This window comes from Bos javanicus, chromosome 25 (assembly GCF_032452875.1).
Source record: "Bos javanicus breed banteng chromosome 25, ARS-OSU_banteng_1.0, whole genome shotgun sequence".
Classification (NCBI taxonomy): Eukaryota; Metazoa; Chordata; class Mammalia; order Artiodactyla; family Bovidae; genus Bos; species Bos javanicus.
The window spans coordinates 1,235,042-1,255,101 of NC_083892.1; the positions used below are offsets into that span (position 1 = coordinate 1,235,042).

General features: G+C 52.9%; 1 protein-coding gene across 7 annotated transcripts in view; it reads right to left on the reverse strand.

Annotated features, from left to right (window-relative positions):
• Positions 1-20,060, reverse strand: part of IFT140 (intraflagellar transport 140) — a 56,931-nt gene that overhangs the window by 31,447 nt on the left and 5,424 nt on the right. For all 7 annotated transcript variants that reach the window (XM_061400716.1, XM_061400714.1, XM_061400712.1 and 4 more), the window contains exons 4-14: positions 19,132-19,353; positions 14,182-14,303; positions 13,937-14,079; positions 12,241-12,416; positions 11,370-11,461; positions 10,708-10,814; positions 10,018-10,163; positions 9,088-9,291; positions 8,880-8,952; positions 8,151-8,242; positions 1,412-1,539 (exon numbers count right to left, since the gene is read on the reverse strand). In XM_061400716.1, coding sequence (XP_061256700.1) covers positions 1,412-1,539; positions 8,151-8,242; positions 8,880-8,952; positions 9,088-9,291; positions 10,018-10,163; positions 10,708-10,814; positions 11,370-11,461; positions 12,241-12,416; positions 13,937-14,079; positions 14,182-14,303; positions 19,132-19,353 — 1,505 coding nt within the window. The remainder of the gene's footprint in view (positions 1-1,411; positions 1,540-8,150; positions 8,243-8,879; positions 8,953-9,087; positions 9,292-10,017; positions 10,164-10,707; positions 10,815-11,369; positions 11,462-12,240; positions 12,417-13,936; positions 14,080-14,181; positions 14,304-19,131; positions 19,354-20,060) is intronic.

The window sequence follows — 20,060 nt, forward strand, 5'->3', positions numbered from 1 at the left end:
ACCAGCGGCTCTCACTTCAGGAACGGCAGACTCAGGAAATGGGCTGAGCTCAGGAGACAGGGCGAGTTTTCCACATTTTTTGGTGGAGATATAATCGACACACACATTATCTGAGTTTCAGAAGCACAGTGTAACAGTCTGCTATTTGTGTGGCTGAGGTTTTAAAGTTCTGTTTTTGTGAACAGGCAGGAGCACTATCTCGTTCCCATCACAGACAGAAGCAGCTGATTACAGATGCCACGCCGTCCCCACAGCACGGCCGTGGGCTCTGCTGCCCACACTTCATTACAGTCACGTGCTTTTCCACTGTGTGGACAAACTCAAATTTATTACACTAGTCCTGTTTAGCTGTGTCAAGCTTGATGCCTCCAGAAACAAAACTGGCTTGTAGAGGTAGCTCACCATGACTTTCTTTACTTTATTCACATTTCCTTACTTTCCCCCCAGTGTTCTCTTTCTGCCCGGGACCCCCATCCAGGCCTCACGTGGCATCTAATCATCTCGTCTCCCTGGGTCCCTCTGGGCTGGGACAGGGCCTCGGGCTCCAGGCTCATCTCGTGTATTTCCTGCCTAGGCCCAGAATCCATTCCAGCATCAGTCTCCTAGGAGCCCACTCCCTTTCCTGCAGGAGGACTTGGACCCAGATCTGGGCATGGGGTGTGCTTATGGTTCCTGGGGTGTCGCTGCTCCCAGACCTCAGTGGCGGACAGACCAGGCCGTGTGCACTGCCCGGTACCTGCACACATACCTGCCTCCACCTGCATCGACACGAAGCTTCACCTGGCTCCAGACTCAGGTCTCCACCTTGGATGCATTCGCTCAGGGGTCACTCAGCCTCCTCCCTTGATGACTTGGAAACCACCCCTCAGGTGAGAAGCCGGCTCCCTGCCAGTCCTCATCCTGACACTCAGCTGCTCACGACCAGCCTAGACGCCTCCCCGTGCCAGTGGGAACTGACTTTATCAGCAGAGTGCATGCTGCGTGCGGGCCCTCAGCCATTAGTCTCAGGGCCCCGCTCAGGCCCAGGGTAACCCAGGCAGCTCCTGGCACAGAGGGAGGCAGTTCCACACGCTCATGAATGGGGGTTGTCCTGCCTTGTCTGCCTTTCATCCTGGGCCCCCCCTGAACTGAAAGGTTGTTTTAATTTGCAGATACTAACGCTCACTGTGAGCTGTAAAGGTCTGTGGATTTCGGCAAGCGTGCTGTGTCACGTGTCTACCACACAGTGACGCTGCTCCCCACTTCGTGTAGAGATTAAGACTTTAAACCAAGGCATCAGGCATTTCCAACAGGAAAGTGCACATTAATGTTGAAACGAGAACATAAACAGTCTGCTGCCCCCGTCTGTCTTCTACCCATCGCATCGTCTCCCAATGCATTTAAAATACTTTTATTTGGACAAAAACTGTACCTTCGGGAAAGATCAAAGCTTTTAAAGTGAGCCAAGTCCGTCCCTACAACCAGGAAAGTTCCACAGATGTCCAAGAAGCATGGGTTCCCCTCTGACTCGGAGAACGGCAGGAGCTGCTTCACGGTCCCCTAAGGAAAAAGGAGGGGACAGGGACCTCAGGGGGGCTTCATTCACAGGCCCCACCCCTTGCTGGAGTCTCACCCCACGTGGGAGGACAGGCCCTGTCATCGGGGAATCCCTGGTGCTTCCGGTCATGGGGGAGGTACAGAGAAGCCAGGTCAACAAGCAGGTACACACGTGACTCAGCCTGAGCATGCGCAGACAGGTGACGGGAGGGATGCTAAAAGAAATCTATCTAGGCGGCAGCATGTGGAATTCCATCCGTTTGGGTTGACGCAGGAGATGCTGCCCACGAGGTCTTATGTTAATGCCCCAGTGAAGCTGACTGTGTGGCTAGTGGTCACCTCTGGGGAGGCCATGAGTGGAAGGGGTGGTGATCACGTCCCAGGTATGTCCATCTGCAAAAACTCATGAGCCGCCCACACCACATGCCTACTTTCCCGTGTGTCCATCATATGCTGGTAAATGCCTGAGAACAGGTCTTGTCTGGGGGCAAGTTGAAGTGAGCCTGGGGGGAAGGAGCCAGCCATTGGAGAGCTGCACTGGCCTTCCAGAAGGAGGAGGAGCCGGGTGGCAGGAAGGAAGGCGGGCCCTGAGGCCGGCAGTGAGCAGACACCACACTGGGCATCAGTGCAGGCCAAGGGAAGAGTCACATTTTGTTCCACATGAAGCTGGAAGACTCTGGAGGGTTCTGAGCCACAGGTGACTTAAAATCATTTATGTTTTAAAATGTTGTTCGTACAACACATCCCACTATTGTTATTTTGGAAAGAGTGACCAGAGTCAGGCCTGGGCAGAGCTTACGCTTTTGGGTGTCTTATGCATGGATTGACCCCTCTCCTTGGAGCTGAGATGGGTCCCCGGCTCAATTTGAAACAGGAGGGAAGGGGGCAGGGCACAACTTATGAAAGAGTGACATAACCCAAGGACACAACATAAACCAATTAGAATCAAATGGGTCCAGGGTGGCAGACTCCACTTCCCTGTGGCTCAGATGCTGAAGAATCTGCCTCTAATTCGGGAGACCTGGGTTCGATCCACGGGTCAGGAAGATCCCCTGGAGAAGGGAATGGCAACCCACTCCAGTATTCTTGCCTGGAGAACTCCATGGACAGAGGAGCCTGCAGCCTATAGTCCATAATGTTGCAAAGAGTCAGACATGACTGAGCGATTAACACTTTCACTGTCACTTTCAAAGAGGCAGACAAGTCAGCTTCCCCTAGATTTTGATCCTCAATCAGCAAGCTAAATGACCACCTAAAGGCACTATGACAGTTCCAAGACACCAAAAGTCAAAAGACCAAAAGGTGGGTGGTGGCCCAATTGCTGGAAATCTCCATCCCTTCCCCCAAATAGCTGGAAAAATCCTCCCACTCATTAGCTTATGAATTCAGTTCAGTTCAGTCGCTCAGTCGTGTCCAACTCTTTGCGACCCCATGAATCACAGCACGCCAGGCCTCCCCGTCCATCACCAGCTCCCGGAGTTCACTCAGACTCATGTCCATCGAGTCGGTGATGCCATCCAGCCATCTCATCCTCTGTTGTCCCCTTCTCCTCTTGCCCCCAATCCCTCCCAGCATCAGAGTCTTTTCCAATGAGGCAACTCTTCGCATGAGGTGGCCAAAGTACTGGAGTTTCAGCTTTAGCATCATTCCTTCCAAAGAAATCCCAGGGCTGATCTCCTTCAGAATGGACTGGTTGGATCTCCTTGCAGTCCAAGGGACTCTCAAGAGTCTTCTCCAACACCACAGTTCAAAAGCATCAATTCTTCGGCACTCAGCCTTCTTCACAGTCCAACTCTCACATCCATACATGACCACTGGAAAAACCACAGCCTTGACTAGACGGACCTTTGTTGGCAAAGTAACGTCTCTGCTTTTCAATATGCTGTCTAGGTTGGTCATAACTTTCCTTCCAAGGAGTAAGCACCTTTTAATTTCATGCCTGCAATCAACATCTGCACTGATTTTGGAGCCCTCAAAAATAAAGTCTGACACTGTTTCCACTGTTTCCCCATCTATTTCCCATGAAGTGATGGGACCGGATGCCATGATCTTCGTTTTCTGAATGTTGACCTTTAAGCCAACTTTTTCAGTCTCCACTTTCGCTTTCATCAAGAGGCTTTTTAGTTCCTCTTCACTTTCTGCCATAAGGGTGGTGTCATCTGCATATCTGAGGTTATTGGTATTTCTCCCGGCAATCTTGATTCCAGCTTGTGTTTCTTCCAGTCCAGCGTTTCTCATGATATACTCTGCATAGAAGTTAAATAAGCAGGGTGACAATATACAGCCTTGACGTACTCTTTTGCCTATTTGGAACCAGTCTGTTGTTCCATGTCCAGTTCTAACTGTTGCTTCCTGACCTGCATACAGATTTCTCAAGAGGCAGATCAGGTGGTCTGGTATTTCCATCTCTTTCAGAATTTTCCAGTTTACTGTGATCCACAAAGTCAAAGGCTTTGACATAGTCAATAAAACAGAAATAGATGTTTTTCTGGAACTGTCTTGCTTTTTCCATGATCCAGCGGATGTTGGCAATTTGATCTCTGCTTCCTCTGCCTTTTCTAAAACCAGCTTGAACATCAGGAAGTTCACGGTTCACGTATTGCTGAAGCCTGGCTTGGAGAATTTTGAGCATTACTTTACTAGCATGTGAGATGAGTGCAATTGTGCGGTAGTTTGAGCATTCTTTGGCATTGCCTTTCTTTGGGATTGGAATGAAAACTGACCCTTTCCAGTCCTGTGGCCACTGCTGAGTTTTCCAAATTTGCTGGCATATTGAGTGCAGCACTTTCACAGCATCATCTTTCAGGATTTGAAAGAGCTCAACTGGAATTCCATCACCTCCACTAGCTTTGTTCGTAGTGATGTTTTTTAAGGCCCACTTGACTTCACATTCCAGGATGTCTGGCTCTAGGTCAGTGATCACACCATCGTGATTATCTGGGTCGTGAAGCTCTTTTTTGTACAGTTCTTCTGTGTATTCTTGCCACCTCTTCTTAATATCTTCTGCTTCTGTTAGGTCCATACCATTTCTGTCCTTTATCGAGCCCATCTTTGCATGAAATGTTCCCTTGGTATCTCTAATTTTCTTGAAGAGATCTCTAGTCTTTCCCATTCTGTTGTTTTCCTCTATTTCTTTGCATTGGTCACTGAGGAAGGCTTTCTTATCTCTTCTTGCTATTCTTTGGAACTCTGTATTCAGATGCTTATATCTTTCCTTTTCTCCTTTGCTTTTGGCTTCTCTTCTTTTCACAGCTATTTGTAAGGCCTTCCCAGACAGCCATTTTGCTTTTTTGCATTTCTTTTCCATGGGGATGGTATGATCTCTGTTCATTTCCAAGGCAAACCATTCAATATCACAGTAATCCAAGTCTATGCCCCAACCAGTAATGCTGAAGAAGCTGAAGTCGAATGGTTCTATGAAGACCTACGAGACCTTTTAGAACTAACACCCAAAAAAGATGTCCTTTACATTATAGGGGACTGGAATGCCAAAGTAGGAAGTCAAGAAACACCTGGAGTAACAGGCAAATTTGGCCTTGGAATACAGGCCTTGGCATGAAGCAGGGCAAAGACTAATAGAGTTCTGCCAAGAAAATGCACTGGTCATAGCAAACACCTTCTTCCAACAACACAAGAGAAGACTACACATGGACATCACCAGATGGTCAACACCGAAATCAGACTGATTATATTCTTTGCAGCCAAAGATGGAGAAGCTCTATACAGTCAACAAAAACAAGACCAGGAGCTGACTGTGGCTCAGATCATGAACTCCTTATTACCAAATTCAGACTTAAATTGAAGAAAGTAGGGAAAACCACTAGACCATTCAGGTACGACCTAAATCAAATCCCTTATGATTATACAGTGGAAGTGAGAAACAGATTTAAGGGCCTAGATCTGATAGACAGAGTGCCTGATGAGCTATGGAATGAGGTTCGTGACATTGTACAGCTTATGAATTACCCAGCCCATAAAAGCTAACCACACCATATTTCAAGGCCTCTGCACTTGTCCTCCATGATGGTCCACACTGCTTGTGGAGTGTGTTTCTCTCTGAATAAACCCACTTCTTACCTATTATTTTGTCTCTCACTGAATTTTTTCTGCAATGAGATATCATGAACCTGAGCTTTATCAGATCCTGAAACTAGGTCTGTGACCTCAGTGGGAAGACTGTGGGTTTTGGCCGGTTTGAGTCCCAGCACGTGGGTTCAAGTCCCAGTCTGAGGTAAATGGTTTCACATTCAACCAATGCCCAGTGAGTTTCTGCTTGGCTTGGCACTGGGCTGGGAGCAGAGTGGCCAGGGGTGGGGTTTCCCACAGAACTTAGTGGGCTCTGCATACCAGGAACAGAGACTCAGAGAGTCTTCATTTATTACAATATTGCTTCTGTTTCATATATATATATATATATTTTTTTTTTGGCCATGAGGCAAGTGGGAGCTTAGCTCCTTGACCAGGGTTCAAATCATACCCCCTGCATTGGAAGGCCAAGTTTTAACCACTGGACCAACAGGGAAGCCCCTGACATATATTCCTTTCAATAAAAATTTTAAAAGGTTAAACTCTGTCTATGGTCAGATGCTCCTAAGTTACTGCCATGATTTCCAGCTTGACTTTCACCCCTTCCCAGCATGCTCTCGTCTTTTCCCAGCAGGCCTTTTGTCCCTTCCCAGAATGCCTTTCACCACTTTCCCAGCATGCATTTCACCCCTACCGGCAACCTTTCGCCCTTTTCCCAGTAAGCTTTTCACCCCTTCCCTGAAGGCCTTTCTGTTTCCTCCCAATATGACTTTTGCTGCTTTCCCAGCAGGCCTTTTTATTCTTTCCTCATAGGCCTTTCATAATATGCCTTTGGTTCTCTTCTGACATGCCTTTCATTCTCTCCCAGTATGCCTTACGCCCCTTTCCCAGCATGCTTTTCACTCCTTTTCCAGTATGCCTTTTGTTGCCTTCCCAGTGGACTTCTCATTCTCTTCCTGTATGTCTTTCACTCCTTTCCCAATATGCCTTTCATTCTCTCCCAGTATGCCTCTCACTCACCTTCCTAGCATGCCTTTCGCCCCTACCAGCAACATTTCGCCTTTTTCCCAGTGTGCCTTTCGTTTTCTGCCAGCATGCCTTTTACCCCTTCTCAGCAGGCCTTTCCTTCTCTCCTGCATGCCTCCACCTTCCGGCTCTGGAGTTCATCCCTCTAATAACCCAGCTGCTCCCTCATCTGTTGTTGGCAGGGCTCCTCCCTACCTCAGCTTTATGTCCACACCTGATGCCCCTTCACCACTATCAGCGGTCTGCAAGCCCCATCGCTCCGCCTCCCCACCTCCCCTCTGACCTGAACCTGGCCAGGCATCTCTCGAGGCCCAGATCCCTCCCTGCAGTTCCCCCAGGAGGCTCATGGGACTGCGGCCACCTTCCCCACCTGTCAGGTCTCTATTCTAACGTGTCCCCCTGCAATACTCTCCAACCCCCTCCATACTTTACTGTGCTCCTTACCATCTGACCCTTCTGCTAGAGGCTAGAACTGCAGGGAAGCTCCTTCAGGAGTTACTGAATGGAGAAGGGGAGGTATAAGCCTGTGAGGTATAAGCACAGGACAGACCTTAGGAAAGAACTCAGAGCTGGACACAGTGGTCACACACCGAGAGCCAAACCAGCAGCACAGCAAGTGTCCTCAAATGTGATGCAGAACACTGCTGAACGTGCGGGGTGAATGGTCTCCCCTGAAAGATACACCCACTTGGATGTAAACATGACCTTATTTGGAAAAAGGGTCTTTGAAGATATAACCAAGGTTCTCAAATAGAGATAACTGTAGATTAGGGTCGACCCTAAATCCAGGGACAAGCGTCCTTCTCAGACACAGGGAGAAGGCCATGTAAAGATGGAGGCAGAAACCTGGCTACAGGCTATGGAACGCAAGGAATGCTGGCAATGCCAGCAGCTGGAGGAGGCATGGGACAAACTCTCCCCCAGAGCCTTAGAAGGAGCAGCCTTGCCCACACCTAGATTTTGGACTTCTAGCCTCTTGAACGGTGCTGAGGAAAATAAATATCTATTGTTTTAAGCCATTCAGTTTGTGGTCATTGGTTATGGCCAGTCAGGAAACTAATACTCCGTGTCAGCCCCAGGGATAAAGCAAGTGTGCACAGGATGCGGGCAGGCAGGGGCTCCCCTACTGCACCCCCTGCAGAAGACAGAATGGTGCTAGAGGCTGTGGTCCTGGAGGTACGCGTGGCTCCCACCCTCAGACACATGCAGGAAAAGGTCTAAAGCTGTGGCCAAAACTGACGGCCCCTCAGTCCTCTAGGTGCACATTAAACAGCACACCTTCCTCCCATTTCATCATGCACTCTAGAACCAGCCAGGCAGTCCTTTTCGCTGCAAAGGGCCACTGCCTTACCTCCTGATTTCTGAAGTCACAAGAGCTGTCGATGGAACAGCTATGTGAGAATCCATTAGATTCACAATCCAACCAGACACCCAGTGAGGGGATCTGATAAGGCTGGATGAAGTCAGTAAGCAGGCTCTGGCTTGATTTAGAGGTGGCGTTTTAAGCTCTGCTCTAGTTGTCTTTAACGTCACAGGCCACTCACCGTAGAACAGTCATTTACCTGCCAGGTTCGAACTTGGACTCTGTTTGGCTCCACCGTATAAACGTTTTCTTCATGCATGGCTAACACTGGAGACTCACACAGGAAGGACCCTGAAATGACAGACAGAGGTCATGACACCAGCAGCTAGTCTTGTCAGAGCTCCTTAGAGTTTCGGAAGCATTCTCACACTAAAACTAGAACTCTTTATAGAGTGACTGATGAGAAAGACTGGAATCTAGCACAAAACATCTTCTACAACTAAAGTCATAATGAAGAGCCTCAGGCTATAAAGATGGGGAGAAAAGGCAGAGCTGTAGTATCAAGAATGTTCTCACGTGTGTTCCCTACTGCTCCTTGGCCCCACAACAGCCTTGTGAAAGGTGTGTTTTCTTCATCTTGGTAAGTGAGGCTCCAAGATACAGGGACTGCCCAGGGCCATGGCTGCCAGTGACGGCCTGATGGGGCACCCAGTGCCAGGCACCCACCCTCACCACTCACTGATGCCCTCACCTCCTCCCTCTGGTGAGCAGCTGGTGCTTCCCATAGTGCAGCCTCTGTGACAGCACCACTGTCAAAGCTGCAGCTCATCATACATAGGACTCTGGAGGCCACGAGCTCTAGCCCGGGCACGAGAACGGGTGTGGGGTCTCCCGGTGGCCCAGGACCTGCCCCCTCCCGGCCCCTCAGGAACTAGCACCCCCACCTGCATCAGACACAAGATCCTCCGGGGGCTGAAAAGACTCCCACCTGCACTGCGTAACGTGGCTCCAGACGGCTCAAAGATCACCACCTGTTTTCCATTCCAGACGGCAACAGCATCCTATGAAGAGCCACGGAAGGGAAAAAGCAACCAGTCATCCAGGCCTCACTGTCCCCAGTGACCCTAACAACTGGCCAGGGCTTCTGTCTACATCAGTGACCCTGCCCCCCGCCCACAGATCACCCTGGCAGTGACCTTGGTGGCAAACACTCCGCTGATGTGCATGTCTGTGCGCAGGCTGTGGGTCACCCCCGTGGACAGGAAGGACACGCTGAGGAGGCTCGGGGAGACCTGCACGGCGGCCACCTGCTGGTGGAAGTGGGATGACATGGCCTGTTCATGGAGGATGAGCACGGAGCTGATGCTGTTCACGGCCAGGAGGCTCTTCCTGGAGCCCCACTTGGTTTCCACGAGGAGAGACACCACCGAGGTATGAACAGAAAGGAGACGTGCAGTCAGGGCAACGTCACAGGTATGAAAATTAATAAACAGCCTCCAAGCACTGCTTCTTCTCATTATTTAAAGTGAAGTGAAAGTTGCTCAGTCGTGTCCGACTCTTTGCGACCCCGTGGCATTCTCTAGGCCAGAATACTGGAGTGGGTAGCCTTTCCCTTCTCCAGCAGATATTCCCAACCCAGGAATCGAAACAGGGTCTCCTGCATTGCAGGCGGGTTCTTTACCAACTGAGCTATCAGGGACGCCCTCTTGTTTAAAAACATGACTTTAAAAATTTATAAGTGTAAAATGTGTAATTTGCAGAAAAGCTTAAAAATACTGGATCTCAACACCCAGAGGACTCGGCACTTTCACTGCTAGGGCCGGGCTTCAGCCCCTGGTCGGGGAGATAAGATCTCACAAGCCGAGGGGCAGGGCCAAAAAAACATAAGTGAGAAAACAAAACAGAGGATGGTAGAGACAAAAGGACAGGTAAATCGGTAAAATAGATAAATATAGACTACCGCAGACCCACGACCGCTTATATAATTTCTGACCCAACAGGCCTTTATATTTTATTGTTGCTATTTTTTAATCTTAAGTTGAACAACTGACAAAAATAGGCTCAGAGCCAATTACTGCCTCCACCTGTGCAAAAATCGAGGGCCCCCAGCACCCCACCGGCTGTACCTTTATCTGCATGATGTTTCCTTCCAGCTCAGTGGGGGCCTGAAGGGTCCACTTGTCTTTGCCCTCCGCCCCGCGGCCGTTCGGGAGGCCCGGCGCTTTTCTCCACATGGCTACTCGCCCCTTGTCGGTACCTGCTGCCAGGAGACCTACAGGTAAAAAGAGAGCTCACCTTAGCTGAGCCGGAAAGGGATAAAATGGCAGCAGGCGCCCTCTGACCACCCTCTCAGACGTATCAGCCCGCCCAGTAACTCTGCAGCCACTTACCCAGCTGATCCCCTTTGTAGGAGCTCACTGCCGTAGCAATAGTATGTGTACGCATGCGTGAGGCGTGTGTGTGTGCGTGTGTGAGGAGCCACACAGGACTTGGCACTTAGTGGGCACAGAGGTGCTGCTCCCATGCATCTCCTATTCCACTGTGTGTGCGCACATGGGTGCACACGTGTGTGTACACATACACACATCCATGCACATATATATTAATATACACACACATATAATGTTCCTCACACTGACTCTCTACCGAGGGTTCAGGAGGAACAGACACCCATTCCCGCAGCCGGACGGTCACATTCCTGACCATCTCCTGGGCCACCATACGGGACAAACACAGCACCCGCCTCTCTCTTGCTCTGGGCTGACCATCCTCGAGTGGCTGGTTCCGAGAACAGCCCCTGATGCCAGAAGTCTCACCTTTAACTTTACAGTAAGAAACGCAATTTATATTCTCTCCTTTTTCAAAACCAAACTTCTCCTCTGGACTCAGGACGTAGTTCTCCCCTCGTTCTAAATCCCAGAATCTACAAGGCAAGCAGGAAAGCCCATGAGGGGCCTGCGTTAGTGTGTTTCCCTCAGCTCCAAGGGTCTTGTTCAACTCGCAGATTAAACATTAAATATCAGGAAAAAGACACAGCCCTTCAGACTCTACAAAAAAAAAGTTTCTCATCATCATGTTGTCCGTTAGGCCTTGCTCATGACCAGAGGGAGATGCTGCCAATGCAGAGGGCCCCTGTGGGACACCAGGTCAGGAGGAGAGCACAGGAGCCCCGAGCACCTGAGCCCAGGAGACCCCTGCGTCACGTGGACTCAAAGCAATGGCCCAAGAGGCCATGACATGGGTTTCCACCTACACAGGGGGCAGAGTCAGAAAGGCAGGGGACAGCAGGACTCCGTGGGGCGGGCGCTGGGGCTCTGCCTGTCCTGTTCGTCCACCTCGGGGCCGGTTACAGACAGTGGTGACAATCGGCCATCATTCGTGTGCTGGCCTCTGTGCATGTTAGGCTCCAGTACGGAGCCGACTCACGAGAGGGCTGGGAACAGATTTCTCCCTCCAACCCCGCAGGGCTGGCTCTCACCTGAGCGCCGCCTCTCCGATGGCGGTCACGAGCAGGCTGCCGTCGATCAGCGCGATGTCTGCCCGGTGGCCCGTCTTCCCGCTCAGCTTCACCTGCACGACAACAGCCACCTGAGAGGAGGGTGCCGCCTGTGTGGAGGCTGTGTCGCTGCTGACGGGCTGGACTCTGCTGGCAGCAACTCCGGGGAGAGTGCCCACGCAAAGGAAGTGCGGGCGGCCCCAGCTTTTCAGGCCAGAGCAGTTAATGGAGCCCCTCATGGGGGAGGCGCCCTCACACCCACGCACAGAACCAGCGAGGGGCCAAGGGGGGATTTGAACCCAGGTCCATGGACTCAGTGACCACATTTCAGCTGCTGTGCAGACACAGGTGCACGAGGGCCCCGAACACACTGACTTTCTGTGTCTACCAGACCACTTCCAGGGAGGTTCGGGGTCCCTGAGAACCTGGAATCTGCGGGTGGAACCGAGAGACCACAGAAGGGCAGCAAGCGGTCCTCAGGGAGCGGTGCGTGCTGCCTGACCACACCCCAGGCTCTGGGCGTCCTCCTGCGAGCAAGCCCCCAGGTCAGGGGCGAGGCGCCCACAGGGATGGTGGGGCGTTCAGAGTTGCGACCGTCACACGTGTGGACCAGCCGTGGTGGAAACACTGGTGACAACCCCCAAGGTCTGCACGTGACCAGGCATTCCCACCACACCCCCTGCCTCCCGAGGCTCGGGCGGCCCCTTCCCCTGACATCTCCCCAGCCTGTGACTGCGATGGTCCACAACAAATAGGCACCAAAGCTCTGGTGACCCTGCAGCATGGACTCCTCAACCAAGACGAAGTGAGGGTGAGGCAGGCCAGAGGGCGGCCCTGGGGTGGCCCCACGCACCTTCATCACCTCCTCGGCCGTGCCCTCGGGCGTCACCGTGAACAGGCAGAGCAGCAGGCTGTCCGTCACCGCCACCAGCGCCCCCCTCTGCTCCAGGTAGAACAGTGTCTGGATGGAGCTGTCTGTGGATGCCACCTGGGCCGTCCTGCCTTTCTCGTCCACGTGGTGCACGGTCCCTGTGAAAGAGCCTTGTGTCCATGGAAGCTGGACGCTCCCGCGGCCATTCTACCTGCTTACGGACACTTTCAACATAAGCATCTTCATCACAATCATTTACAAATAGACCATTTTAAAAACCACTGGCAGACTTGCCCAGAGGTCCAGTGGCCAAGTCTCCATGCTCCCAAAGCAGGGGCCCTGGGTTCAATAGCTAGTTAGGGAACTAGATCCCACACGCTGCAACTAAAGACCCAAGGCAATAAAATAAAATAAAATAATTAAAAAACAAAACAACACTGGCCCGTAACCGCTACACCTGCCGTCTCGTGCATTAGTCCAGCCGGACTCCTGCCCCTGCCGTCCCCTCCACCACTGTCCAGCACTCAGTGACCGCCCTCCTGGTGCGCAGCTTCTGTGCTCCGGTCATGTCTGTCCCCAGAGCCTGAACCACGACCTTCCCTGGGGCCTCGACCCAGGTCCTCCATCCCAGGTCCCGGGTATCACAGCCTGCCCCCTCTTCCCCTCCCAGGCCCCTCCCAGTCTGGATCCCTCGCCTTGGCCCCTAGCTGCCTCCCGGTTCTGTTTTCAGGTGAGCTCTCGGGTGGGTTCATTCTGCGGCTCTCAAGAGCCCCTCACCCTCGGGGCCCCCATCTCACTCCCAGAAACAAGCACCTGCTCCGCAGACACGTGCGGTGGGCTGGGTGTGCACTTTCACGTGAGCTCTGCCTGTGGGGAGCAGGAGGCAGGGACTACTGTGTCCCCAGGGCCGTGCCCAGGAGCTGAGGCACAGGGACTGTGGTGCCCGGAGACACAGAGCCTGGCCCGCAGCGCCCAGCACCAGCATTGCCCTCTGCCCTCAGGGCAGCACCCTGGTCCCTCCAGCTGCCCTCCTGCGGCTCCACCCCTCACCCCGACATGCCAGTGTCTCTATCTTTAAGATGACCAGCACCCGGCCCCTGCCCGCGGTCACCCGTCACAGTCAAGCTGCCTGGCCATGCGCATCCCAGACCCCATCACCCCGCGCAGCCCCACCTCCTGGGCCCCTTTCCTGCAGCGGACGCAACCCATGAATGTCCCAAGAGGATAAGACCCTCATGCTGCGTCTGCCGCTGCCTCCTGCCTCCTGGCGCACCGAGGAGGAGCCATGTTACAGCTGACACCACGGCCTGGCCCCCAGGGCTGCCACCGGGGGCTGCGGCCGGCAGAGCCCATCCAGCACCCCGGTCACGGCCCCAGAGCTGAGTCTGGACGTGGGCATGGAGACCACGTGGGTGCCCCGGCAGTGACTCGTCTGGGCCCGCGAACCGGACAGCTTCCTCCTAAAAAACTTTCCAACACAAATAAAAGCTGTTTGTCTCCACTGGCGCCAAGGGAAGCCACCCTTTGGGCCCAGGATAACCCTGGCATGGGAGGGCCAAGGCATCCGTCCAGGAGGGGCGCACGGCCTGAGGCTTTATACAGACACTCCGTCTGCTCGTTGGTGACCGCCAAATGCCCCGAGATGCTGTGGTGTCCCTGACCCCAGCGCGCGTCTCACCGTCTGTCAGGCTGACAAAGAACGAGAGGCCCTCCTGAGACCCCATCTTCAGGATGCTCCTGAAGCCGCTCTTCTTCCAGTTAAACATGTCCAGGGCCTTCTCGTCCCCGCTCACTGCCGCCCTGGCCAGCTGAACCAGGTCCCTGAAAGCAGACGGGATGGGGAGCTCCTCGTGGCCCCTGGGCTGCAGGCGGGGTGACCACAGACGAGAACCCCACTGCCACCCCCTCCCACGCGGTACTCACTCGCCAGGCGGGGGCAGCAGGAAGATGCAGCGGGTGAGGGGCTGCCCGTACTCGTGCCGCAGTAGCGGCATCCCCTGCACGCGGCCCCGCTGGTCCAGCCTCCAGAGGAGCAGGACGCCAAGCTGTAAACCCAAGGTCACATCCTCAGCGCGCGGAGGTGACACCACGCCCTGGAGCGTGGACTCACTCCCTCTCCAATTTCAAAACTACAGCAGGCACTGTAAAAAATCCAACAATCCACGGGCTCCGCGAGGAGCCAGAACCTTCTTTGTGCCCTCTCCCGCCTTCAGTCCCTAAAGATCACAAGCATCACGTGTTCAGTTTCAAAAAACAAACCTTTGAGGACAGACTCAGATTGAAGGGAAGGTGGCAAAGGCAGTTGGGAGAAGCCCCAGCCCAGCCCCAGTTGCTCCGGTCACCAGGGGACATGCCACTAACTCCAGCTGGGGCTTCATGCCGTCTCCTCAGCGCCTCCTCCGGGACCTCGTCCTCACACACGTGGTGGCTGCACCTCCTCGGGCTCCTGCTTCAGAGGCCTGCCCGGTGTGAGGAGGACCAGCCCGGGGTTCCAGAATGTGCCCCCCGGCGGGATATGTCTGATGTTTTTCTCCTTGTTGACGGAGTCGCAGGTTTGAGAGGGACATCGAAGGGAAAGTGCTGTTGTTGGCATCTCTGATCGGGGTCATGCCCTCGATGTGGCCTCCCTCACTGGGCGCTCCTCCTCCTGCCATCCCGTCCAGCTTTGAAGGAACTCGCTGGGTGCGGCCCACACGTAGGAGGAGAGTGACGTCTCACCTCTAGGTCATCTGGAGATGTGTCCCAGCTCTCCGGCATTTACTGGTTTATTAAGTCATAGATTTGCATCATCTGGACCCACGGATGTCTAGTTTCTGCTCACGGTTATAGCTCAGTATTGCTTGGTGTAGACACTCCAGCTCCGGCTGTTGGGCGCTCTTCTCTCTGCCTCCACTGTCCCTTTCACACGGCCGTCGCTACGGGTGTGTGAGCCCCTCCTCGCGTCCTGGCTGACAGATCCTCTGGGCTCACGGTCCTGCCCCAGTCCAGGACCAGCTGCTTCTCCAAGGAGCCCTAGTTCCTTTTATTGGAAGAAACCAACCAAGATCTGGATGCCAGGTGTACTGTACATTCAACATCAAAGTCTCAGATTAACGGTTCAGACAAGCGCTGGAAAAGTTCAAGTTGGGAGAGACTATTTGGCCTGGGAGCAGTAGTCTGCGAGGGCGTCTGGCTGTGGATGAGCCTGGCTGTGTGAAATGGTACTGTTTCCATCACAGCAGAGCCCAAGCTGTCCTGAAGGCGCGTTTCCCGCTCAGGTCAGCGGGCATTTTAGCAGACAGTGAGGTCATCTTCTCTCCCTTCATTCAAGTTGCTTTCATTCCAAACTGGATATATCAGGGGGATATATTTGGGGGATATATATCCCCCAAACTGGATAATATCACTTAATTGTATATGAAAAGAGGATTTTCAAATAAGTGGGCCTTACAAAGCAACCTGCACAATGAATCTCTAAGAAAAGCACGTTAAGAGTGGACATAGTATGTAACCTGAGTGTACATATAATCTAAATCACGTATTATTAGACTGATTCTTCTACTTTAAAAAAGATATTCACTTCTGGCTGTGCTGGGTCTCAGTTGTTGAGCGCAGACTGTCTTTAGTTGCGGCGAGAGGGGCTACTCTCTAGCTGCAGTGGGTGGGCCTCTCCTTGCGTAGCTTGTCTTACCGCAGAGCACAGGCTCTAGGGCCCGGGGGCTTCAGGAGCTACGGCTCCTGGGCTCGAGACCACAGGCTCAGTGGTCGTGGTGCACGGGCTTTGCTGCCCCACACGTGCCACATCTTCCCAGACTAGCGATCAAATCCAAGTCCCCCACATTGCAAGGCAGATTCTTCGCCGTTGGACCACCAGGGAAGGCCAAACAGATTCTTCTTGACTTTGCCAGCTTTATAAAGACAAGAATAAAAGCACTCTTGGTTTCTTTGTGTTTAGAAATTACTTTTAAAATACCCTGTGAGTGCAGCCGGCCACTGCTTTTCTTTTCTGGCAGTGCTGTGTGGGTCATGGGATCCTAGTTCCCGACCAGGGATGGAACCCAGGCCCTGGCAGGAGAGTGCTGAGCCCTGACCACTGGACCGCTGGGGAATTCCTGCCCAGCACTTAGTTTTTAACACAGTAAGTCACTGTTTTACCGGCACACGTGACGACCCCTTGGGCTCCTGAGCAGCCATGCACACTCTGCACGTCCAGGCCCCGACAGCTGCTCCAGGGATGCGTCTGGAGCCCGGGCCCTAGAGCGGTGGGCTCAGCTCAGAGGCCTGCGGACCCCTATTCGGACACGAGGACAGATGCACCACGGCGGGTGGGGGGAGGCCACGGGAGGTCCTCTCGTGTCTCTGGGAACCAGGCAGAGACGACTGCCAAGCGGAAGACAACACAGCAGATGCCCCTGGGCCCCCCACCACTCCTGAGGGCTGCTCTCTGGGTGCAGAGCAGCTGCCATTCACCCTAGTTGCTACACTCAGACCTTCTTCTCAGCTCCCGCCCTCCAGCTTGGCTCCCGCCCCTGGAGACGTGGGACACTCCAAGGCTTCCAGACTGTGCTTTCTTGATGCATCTGGTGAATCTCAGGGTGACCAAACCAGGCCTCTGGTGGAAGAGTGGAAAAGACCCTCAGCCAAGCCTGGGGAGCTGGCATCTCAGGGGTTGCTACTCTCAGCGTGTCTGTTCGTTAGTACGTCTCTTCCTGTTGGAGTCCAGTATCAAATTGGGACATGATTGCAGATTTTCTGAGAGAAGGACCAGGTATTTTTGTTCTGAAATCCTCTGACTCCAGAACTCAGTCAGCTGTGACCGGGGCTCCAGGTCACGCTCGAGTCATCCACTATGTCAGTTGTTTCTCCTTTCTTCAAGATGCAAATGGTGATGTTCAAGGACCCTGACTCCTTTTATCCCCATGGGGGATCTTCAGAGCAGGGAGATGAGGAAGGGGTAGGAGCCCACAGGAGAAGGAGCCTGGGGTGGGGCAACGTCACCAGGTGTGAATCAAACAGAAAAACAAGAAATGTCTGGAAAAAAGGAATAAGTAGAATAGGGAAGAGGCAGTATGAGTAGAAATTAAGTATAAATGGCTTTCTAGGTAACATTTACCCTCAGGAGGAAGAGAAACGCATGCAAACTGGGACACAACCGAGACAGCACTTCTCCAAGATCCTGAGCTTGGTCACGACACACGCGTGGGTTGGTGTGAGCCGGTCAAGCCCCGCGGAGGGAGCTCTGGGCACACCGATCAAACCACAAGGGCACGCCCTGGGTCCCACCTCCCTCCAGGACTTTCTCTAAAGGTTCACACATGAGAAAGGACAAAAGCATGAGGCCAGCTGTCGTGTCACCGTCCAGCGAAGAACTGAAGACTGCTTCCCACAGAGGCTGCGAAGGCAAATAATAACAGGTTCGTGGCACAAAGGGCAGGTCTAAAGAGAGTGAGGAGGCTTGCTGTGCGCTGCCGTGGAGAGTGGAAGACACGGCTTCTGATGAAAAGCCTGAAACATCACAGTGTGTGACAGGTGCTGCCCCTCACGTGACAAGGATCCAGGAAAACAGGGAGGGGACTGTGTCCCCGTGTGAAGGCACTCACAGCGGTCAGGAAACAGCCACACGGACCTGAACCAAGGGACTCGCTACACAGTTACGAACTGGACCCCTCAAAATGTCGATGTCATCAAAGACCAAACGAGAGAGAGAGACAAAAGAAGAGAGCAGGGATGGAAGGAGACAAAAGTTACACTCCCAGTGTTACGATGGGAGGAGACAAAAGAGGAACGGCAGCAGAGGCAGAGAGCGCGAGGCAGCCCCAGGTGAGGATGGGCTACCAGGACGGCAGGAGGAGCGCCACACCGACCGCGGCGGGGAGCGCGCGGGCCTTGCCCTCCTGTGCGACAGCACACGTGGTTACGCGCCGAGGACACGGATGCCAACGCATCGAGGGGTGAAGTGTGACATCTGTGACAAACTCCCCAATGCGCAGGGGGAGTACAGACACCCAGAGAGCTAATGTGTCGAAATGTTAACAGCTACTGAACTCACAGCAAGGGCACAAGGGTATTCCTTGTGCTGCTCCTTCCTCTAACGTTTGTGATTTTTCAAAGCTGGAAGCTGGGGAGAGAATGCACTGCATGCTCCTGTGTGTTCCCATGGGAACCCAGAGAGACATGAAGGAGCCGCAGGTGCCAGGGGCAGGGTGGGGTGATGAGGAGAGTGTTCTCAGCATGTACCTTTTAGCATTGTTTGAGTTCTGAAACATGCAAACGTATTACCTTGAAAGTGTAAAAGAAATAAACACACCGTACACTTTCTACTGTCCCTTTTGAATCAAAAGGTCTAGAGCAGGCCTCTCAGCCCAGGCCCTGCGGACGTCTCTGGCTGGTGACTCTCTGCGGTGGGGTCTGCCCTGAGCGCTGGCGGATCCTGAGCAGTAACTCTGGCCTCCACCCACCGGATGCCAGCAGAAAGCACCCTCTCCCTTACAATGAGGAACGACCTCTCCAGTGTCCCCTGGGGGCACGTCCACATGCTTAGGAGGCCCCAGGCCAGATGATGGGGACCAGGGACTCCTGGGCAACAAAGCGATATGCTCAGAGGGCAACTGGGGTTCGGGGTACCTGAGGCACCGCACCATCCGTGTGAATGTGGGTATCTAGAGATGTTCATTTACAAAATTACACACTTCTGCCACAGAGTGAGAAGGTAGAATAAAGCTTTCAAATCTTGCTCCCAACATAAAACACAGCCTTCCGTTACAGCTGACAAGGTCAGCGGAGCCCGGCAACCACACGTCGCTAATAACCTGGTCCCTGAGAGCCTCCCGCATCCCTGAGAGCACAGATAGGGCAAGGCTGAGACCCCGAGCGGGCCGCCGCGCGTCTGCTCACCCTGTCCCCCGACACTAGGCAGTTCCCGTTGGGGCTCCAGGCGAGGATGGCAATGTCGGCTGTGTGCGTGGCGGGGACTGCATGCTGCTCCTTGTCCTGCTTGTTAAACATGACCACTTCTCCAGACTCCCAGCCAATAGCCAGGATCAGCCGCGTTGGGTGCCAGCATAGGCAGGTGACCCGGAACGACCTCTCGACATGCATGTCTGGCACGCGCTCGCCCTGCGACACACAAGGTAAAGCCCTTATTACAGGGAATGGCGGCGACTAAGCATTTCTGCCTCATCAGTGGAATGATATCAGGTAGAGGATATAACAAGCTGCTTATTAAGGAAACAGTCTATTTAATTGTCATAGAAACACCCATATTGCCTCAGCTGAACTATGACAGCACAAGGCAAACATTTAACTGACCCCACAAACCAGCTTACCAATAAAACTTTATTTACAAAAGCAAGTGCTGGGCCAGCAGGTGAAGTGTGTTGACCTAAGGTTCTCAAAGTGTGACTAGGTGACCCTAAGAACCTTTTTGAGGTCTGCAAAGCCAAAGTCATTTTCAGAATGATACTAGGATGTGGTTTGCCTTGTTAACTCTCGTTCTCTCACAAGTGAACAGTGGAGTTTTCCGGAAGCTTTGAGATATAGGACAATGTCATTGCTCTAAGAGTTAGTAAGATATGTGCTCTTGTATTCTCATGTTTTCTAGAATTTTCAAAGGCAGCAGGTTAAAAGTATAAACGTGTGTGTTTTCAGAGATTAACTCAGTTTTGTTTCTCAGCACTTCTACTGGGCTCTTCCTACCAATCTCCAGTTATACCTGCTATATCTGTGACCTTCTTATCATCGAATAAATCATAATTTTGAAATCCTACAGTTTTCCTTCTGCCAATTAGAAACACATGAAGTTTTGTAATAGTGTGCTTTAAATT